The sequence below is a fragment of the Solea senegalensis genome, linkage group LG17 (genome assembly GCF_019176455.1).
Source record: "Solea senegalensis isolate Sse05_10M linkage group LG17, IFAPA_SoseM_1, whole genome shotgun sequence".
NCBI lineage: Eukaryota > Metazoa > Chordata > Actinopteri > Pleuronectiformes > Soleidae > Solea > Solea senegalensis.
The window spans coordinates 1,062,668-1,069,623 of NC_058037.1; the positions used below are offsets into that span (position 1 = coordinate 1,062,668).

The 6,956-nt window shown below is 40.2% G+C and overlaps 1 protein-coding gene across 1 annotated transcript; it reads right to left on the reverse strand.

Moving 5' to 3' along the window:
• Positions 1-4,008: 4,008 nt before the first annotated feature.
• Positions 4,009-6,436, reverse strand: LOC122784251 (NADH dehydrogenase [ubiquinone] 1 alpha subcomplex assembly factor 4-like). The gene is made up of 3 exons (XM_044049415.1): positions 6,249-6,436; positions 5,977-6,068; positions 4,009-4,504 (listed from the first exon to the last, which is right to left on the reverse strand). The coding sequence occupies exons 1-3, from the start codon at positions 6,382-6,384 to the stop codon at positions 4,199-4,201; spliced, it is 534 nt and encodes a 177-aa protein (XP_043905350.1). The 5' UTR covers positions 6,385-6,436; the 3' UTR covers positions 4,009-4,198.
• Positions 6,437-6,956: the final 520 nt, after the last annotated feature.

Consider the following 6,956-nt stretch of genomic DNA (forward strand, 5'->3'; position numbering starts at 1 on the left):
ATACAAACCCAAACACAGCTTGTGATATCTGCTTTTCTCTTCCCACTGGGCAAAGTCAACAGACGTAATATCAACAGTGTCGACAGCAACAGGAAGCAGAGCTCCGTTGCCGTCAGTATAGGATGCAACATTTGCATGGAGGAAGTAAACACGGCAGCACCTACAGATGCGGGGAGGCATCGCTAATGTAAACAGTTAGGTGTGCTCTGAAGAGGATAAGTATTTTTCTGTATGTGCCGTGTCCCGCAGCCTGTGCCGTGTTGTGACAGGCAGGGGATCTGTGTCAGTCAGTTATATGTCCCAACAGACTTTTGTGCTAATGAGCTGGTCCAGCCATCGGCAGACTTCCCCTGTCGTCCAGAAAAGATCACTTTCATTGCTTGCAGAACTAATTCAGGGCACAAAAGTGGGAGCTTCACCATTGCAGCCTCCTTTACTGCTCCTTTTGTGGAAGCTTTAGAAGTGCGCTGAAGAGAGGGCCTAGTGCTCAGGCCTCTTCATCTCCAGTCCATTGCCTGTCATTAACATACATATCCATATGAAAAGTGGGGTAAGGCCGGAACAGCTGTCCAGTAAAGAGGCAGTGATTCCCTCTCCCAAATGCTGACAGAAGCCTTTAGCCTTCCTTGGGCAATAATAAACCAAACCATTTAAACAGTCTTTCAGGGAGTGAGAAAGAGATTTGGCCATAACGCTACATTCACAGGCATTGCTGGTCCTCATTGGCTTGCCACAGTCTCTGCTAGGTTCACAAAAGTTAAACCAGGCAACAAATCACAGAATTAAGACAATGTGAATATCAGCACGACAAGATGCAGATCCAGACACAACTTACTTAAAAAAAAAAAAAAGGAACAGATGTTTCATTATTTTTTGTCTGATGCTACAATTTCAGTATAGAAGTATTTATGTTAGCTTTAGACATGACTTCTAAGTGTAGTCAAACATTGGGCATTGTAATAAAACTACATTTGTTTACTCTGAGGACTCTGTGTTGAGGGCTTTTCACCCTGAGCAAAATGATTTTGTCTAAAAGGACCTGCAGAGTGTATAGGGATGGAACTGAGCAATCCTCTTGTTTAAACTTGGGTGGTGGGCATGAAGACAGAGGTTAAGTGACTTGCCCCAGGTCACATGGGAAGTCATTTACTTAGGGAGGATTTTCTCACCCAAACCCCCATCCACTTAAGCCAGAAAGTGAGTTATAAAATCAATAATTTAACTTTTATCGCTGCTTTTAATAGTTTCATAGTTTCTTGCTTCTTAAAGTAAGACATGAGATTTAGCTCCACAAAGATGTTGTTATAAAAAAGCATTATTAAATGTTTGTATGATTGTGGTGGCAAATGTGTGGCTCCATTTGTATAAGTTTTGGATTTTAATTCGGAAAAATAAATAAATCACTGAAATTGTTGAAACCAAAAGAAGAACATGGAGAAAATCCCAGTCTGTGTGTGATGTTTAAAGCAACATTAAGATTGAAATGTATCAAAGTTGAATTTATTATTTTGCACTTTATTATATTATTATATATATATATATTATTATTATTTATATTATTATTCATTTGTGGTGATGTAATATTTTTTTCTTACTTCATTGTGCACGTTCATGTATTGTTACTTTTTCGCTGCTTTTATTTATTTTTGTGTCATGTAAAATATAACGAAAAGAAAGTGACAGCGCAAAAAAATTAACATCGCAACATGCAAAAATAATATTACTGCAACAGTAGGCAAATATCCTATATTATTATCACATATCATCAAGTGCAGCCTTTTTTATTTTACTCGTTAACTGATTAGAAAAATACACCAATATTATATAATTTATTATCATTCCCTTACACAGGCGTAGAGTGGAACGGTGCTAAACCTTGGTTCATGGACCTTTTTGAATTTTGTGTTCTTCCACTGAGTGGTTTTCTTCGCATGAGATACCTCGTTCTCTAGAAAAGGAGGTAAAGAGAGAAGCCAGAATCCGGATCTAATGAATAAGAAAAGCTTTTGGTTAAAAGGGGACTGGTTTGTCTCTTCATGGGTCTCTTTTTATTCAGCTTTAGAAAGACGAGGAGTCCTGATTGATAAACTCACCCCCCCCTTCCCCGGCGCCTGTGACCCCAGAGTCATCAAGTACAATACACAGCACCTTAAGTTTCTAAATCTGAGATAGAGAAATAGAAGCAGTGAATGTGTGTCCATTGAGGGAGCGCTGACGTGCTTTTACATCGGCGATAATTCTGTGGCTGCATGCCCAGCGGGCTACCAGCACATTTCTGCATGCAAGATTTATTTTCCATCGGATCATCCTATATCCTCCCACCCTCAGCATTTGCAGCAGCAGCAGCAGCATCCAGAACGTCGCGTGATGGCACTTGTTGCAGGCACTTAAATCCGGCGGAAGTGTTTTTTTTTTTTGTTTTGTTTTTTCATTGAATAATCAGCCAACACCTCAGGCCCTTACCTATCACACTTCCCCTCTGCTCTATGCTTTATTTATCACAGTTCTGTTGTTTGTTGTCTCTGCAGGTTCCACAATTCATTAAAAAAGGAAAAGGGGGTGGGAAGCAGAAGAGTGGGATGGAGTATGGACAGACAGAGCTGGGGCTGTTGGGGGAGCAGGGGGTAAAGGGGAGGGATTAGGATGACTTCTTGAACACATTTTCTCCCTTTTGCTGCAATTAAACAAAGTAGGCCTGTGATTAGTGCAGCGCGGGGAGCAGAGAAAAAGACACCCTTGAATCCCAATGGAGGGACCTGACTGAGCATTATTGCCTGACAATGCCTGAGTTTATTGCTGAAACCTGCTTACCCTCCTGCATGGCAAACCATGGGAACTCCAGTCAGGTGGAAACTTTTTCTCCTTTTCTTTTCCCGCTCCTTGTTTTTCCCCCCCCTCCTGACCACGGAAGCCCTCCAGGAGCTCACAGTGAGGCTGAAGCCACACAACTCCCCCCTGGTAACTGAGATGTTTGGGATAAGCTCTGCCTGGTTTTTGTGCATGAGCTCACACTTGTCTGCTGTTGTTCGAACACAGTTAATGATGAGCTTCCTCTGTTTTTTCCACACCCCTTCCCTCTCTCCTGTCCTCCTCCTCCTCCACCTCCTCTCTCTGCTCCTTTTCTCCTTTCTTATTTGAAGCTAAGCGGCTGTTTAAGTGGAGTGCCTCCTCCCTCTGGCTCTTGGGAATGCTCTCATACAGGCGGTAAGAGAAATACAAATAGAGCTTGTTTTTTAAGTAAAGCTCATATTAATGTCACCGTTTTTTAAACTTTTAAACTACATGTTTTGTGCATGATTTACACCATACATAGCATAAATATCCATGTGTGTGTCTGAATTAGAATAAATCAATTTATGAACATGTAATTCAATTAATTTATGTTCATAAAGTCAATGATATTCTAAGTCAACAACATGCTAATAGTTACTTTACGGACATTTACCCTTAGATACTTTTGGCTATCCATTACAACACTGTGTGATTTATTTTAATTTTTCAAACCATAAATGTCTCTTTAAAGTTCTTTTTGTGGTCATATTTTTTCAGAATAAAGGCTCTGAATTGGGTCATTTTTGTCAAGAGAAGCAAATCATTTTATTCTTAAAATCTGATTTCTGAAATCATCATGCTGGTGGGCCACACCGTCAGTGCCGTCTCCTTCTGACGGCCAAAGACAGCACAAGTGCAGCCAAGCCGCAGTCACAGCACCCTCTGCTGGACAACTTGTTAATTACTTTAAAATGTTTACAGTTTGAATTATCATCTACAACTGTATGGTAGAATCACACAGTGGTCATATTAAACACAAATGACATGAATGTAACAGCTTTGGGGGTCATTTGTGATGTAAACATGAATGTTTTTAATGATGCACCAGGCTACAGGGATCCAAATCTATGCAGTTTGCTCTGTGAAAACCTCTTTCACAACCATGGAAAACTAAATTAACTGATACCAAATCAAATCAGGATTTAAGCAGCAAGACAGGCCTACTTACAAACCAAGTAACATGAAAATGATTTTATTTTAAATGAAGATTTCCCACACTATTTCCAAACTTCTTGGATACAAATGTGTTGCTATTGGAGTGCAGGAATCCTCAAAAGGAGCCAAACATCAACATTAAATACTTGTTATTATGTACAGCAAGGTCTTGGAACGTGGCTACATCTGTGACACATTTCATCTCCCGCTCCTAAGACGCCTGTATCTGCTTGGTGCCGTCACTCTTGGGAGAAATGATCTTAACCTGGAAGGGGATGAAGAACTCTACAAGAGCCTTAGTGTCTGTCAAGTCCAGAGAATATTCCTGAGCGATCTTCCCTGGCGTCCACGTCCGCGGCTGACGCTGGTGGCTGCTGAGAGCCTTCAGGGCCTCGGCGATGGTCAGTTTGCCTTTAGGGACGTCCGTGAGCTCTGCCAGGCCGAACACGTCTCCTGGTAGAGTGAACTTGAGCGGACGACGCGCTGCATCTTTACCATGTGTCACTTCGTTTGATGCCTGTAGGAGGATTGAGGATACGCAAATGAGTGCAGGATACATGTTTGGTTAAATGTTTCAAGTTTAACAGCATATTATTGTTTCTATTATACACGATACATGGGGTAGGTTTTTGTTTAAGTGCAAGTCTGGACATGGGCCTCTGATGTTTTGCTGAATTGTTAGTGTGTGAGAATTATCCACATGAGCAGAGCATTAGCACACTGAGATTTCTTCTAAAAACAAGGCATGTCCATATACTAAGGATACTTTGCCTAAATTATATATAAAAGACTTCTTCAAAAACCTATGAAAATCAAATCAAAAAGATTATCCTCTTTAAGTGTATGTGATTTTTTTTTCCAGTGTATGTGACTGTCGTCCTTCTAAACATCAATATTTGAATTCATAAATGAATGAAATGAATGAATGAGTTGTGAATGAGTGTTGACATTATAGGAAGGCAATAGTTCCCTCATGGAAAAGGAGGGTTAACCCATATGTTGGTTGACATCAAATTCAAGGACTTTCCTGGACCAATTCCCTCAAATTCAAGGACCAAATGTGCTGACTCAGCTTGATGGAGGACAACTTCACCCATGGTGTCCAAATCCAGTATTTGCAATTTTCTAGAGCTGCAACTAACGATTATTTTCATAATCGATTAAACTGTCGAATATTTTCTCGTTTTGGTCCATAAAATATCAGAAAACCTTAAAATGATCAGTGTTCGTCAAACCTGGAAATGATGATGTTCTCAAATGTCTTGTTTTGTCCACAAACCAAAATGACGAACTTTTAATGATTTCTTTGTTATCCAGAGCAAAGAAATGAAGAAAATACTGACTTTTAAGAAGCTTAAACAATCAGAAATCTTGTTTTAATCATGAAAAAAGCTTCAAACTGATTACTCGATTATCAAAATAGTTGTCAATTCATTTAGTAACTGATTAATAACATCAGTGTTGTCTACTGCTGATGGGCAAAGAGGGCACATGTGCAGACCAAGCTGCAGTCACACTATCCTCCACACATAATGTCAGCACTTTTCAATGACTCACGTCCATTTAGGGTCATTTTCATTTAACACTTATTACTTATTTATGACTTATAAATAAATACATTATAAGTCATGAGGTGCTAGAATGACTGGAAAAAGATGGAGGTTCCCTCTTGTGGCACTTCAGAATAAATCACCAGGACTCTATGTTGGTAAATTAGACAGTATTTGAAGTCACTCGCATGAAATATTAACGATTTCCCCAATTTGTGATTATAGTGATAATGGAAAGTCACCATTATTAACTTATTGTGAGCTCTTATCAATTATGCCATGCGTTTAAAATCATCTCATCCATTTCACTATTGTATGATCATTGTAAAAAGGTACAGTCTTATTATTATTGTTATTATTGTTATTATTATTATTATTATTATTATTATTATTGTTGTTATCACAGTTATTCATTGAAATGTCAGTGTCCCGCTCTGACCTCTGCTGCAGCTGGAGGATCCGTGGACTCCACATACACAGACCTGAGGAGGTTGAGCAGAGGGTCGTTCCTCTGGTGAACCAAGGTCTCGCCTGAAGGACAAACAAACACATATTCTCTGAGCTTCTAGTTAGTTAGTTAGCTTCTAGTTAGCTTCTAGTTAACTACTGCTACTCAGTGTGAGGAGTGCTGACTCTTCCTCTGACCCCTGACAGCACAGCAGGAGCACAGTTACACAACTTAGCAGCGGCTCGCGGAGCTTCCACACTCACCGTCAGAGGCCGCGGCAGACGGCGGCTCCTTCACCGCGTGTCGCGGCGCCGCCTGTGGCTTCTCTTTGGAGATTTCTCGAAACGCTCGGTCCTCGAGGTTGAAATTTCTAAACATACGCGCGACTCGCGCCCCCATGTTTGACACTAGACCGTACGACCGCTGTCAATAAAGCGCATTCAAAATGTCGACCGCGAGCGAGGAGGTTCATTTCAGGGCGAAAAAGGCGAACGTATCAAACAGCAGCGACGCCAAGTGTAGGGTAGGAGGATTACAACATACTACACTACATACTACACTACATACTACACTAAATACTACTACATACTACTACTACTACACTATACATGCTACTACTACATACTACACATACTACTATACTACACATACTACACATACTACACTACTACTACATACTACTTCATACTACTACATACACTACATACTACTACATACCTACATACTACTATACTACACTACCACATTACACACTACATACTACATACTACACTACACTACATACTACACTACAACTACTACATACTACTACATACTACTACATACTACTACATACTACTACATACTACATACTACACACTGCATACTGCACTGCACCACTACTACACCACATACTGCTTCACACTACATACTACCACTACATACTACTACACTGCCTACATACTACTACATACTACTACATACTACTACAT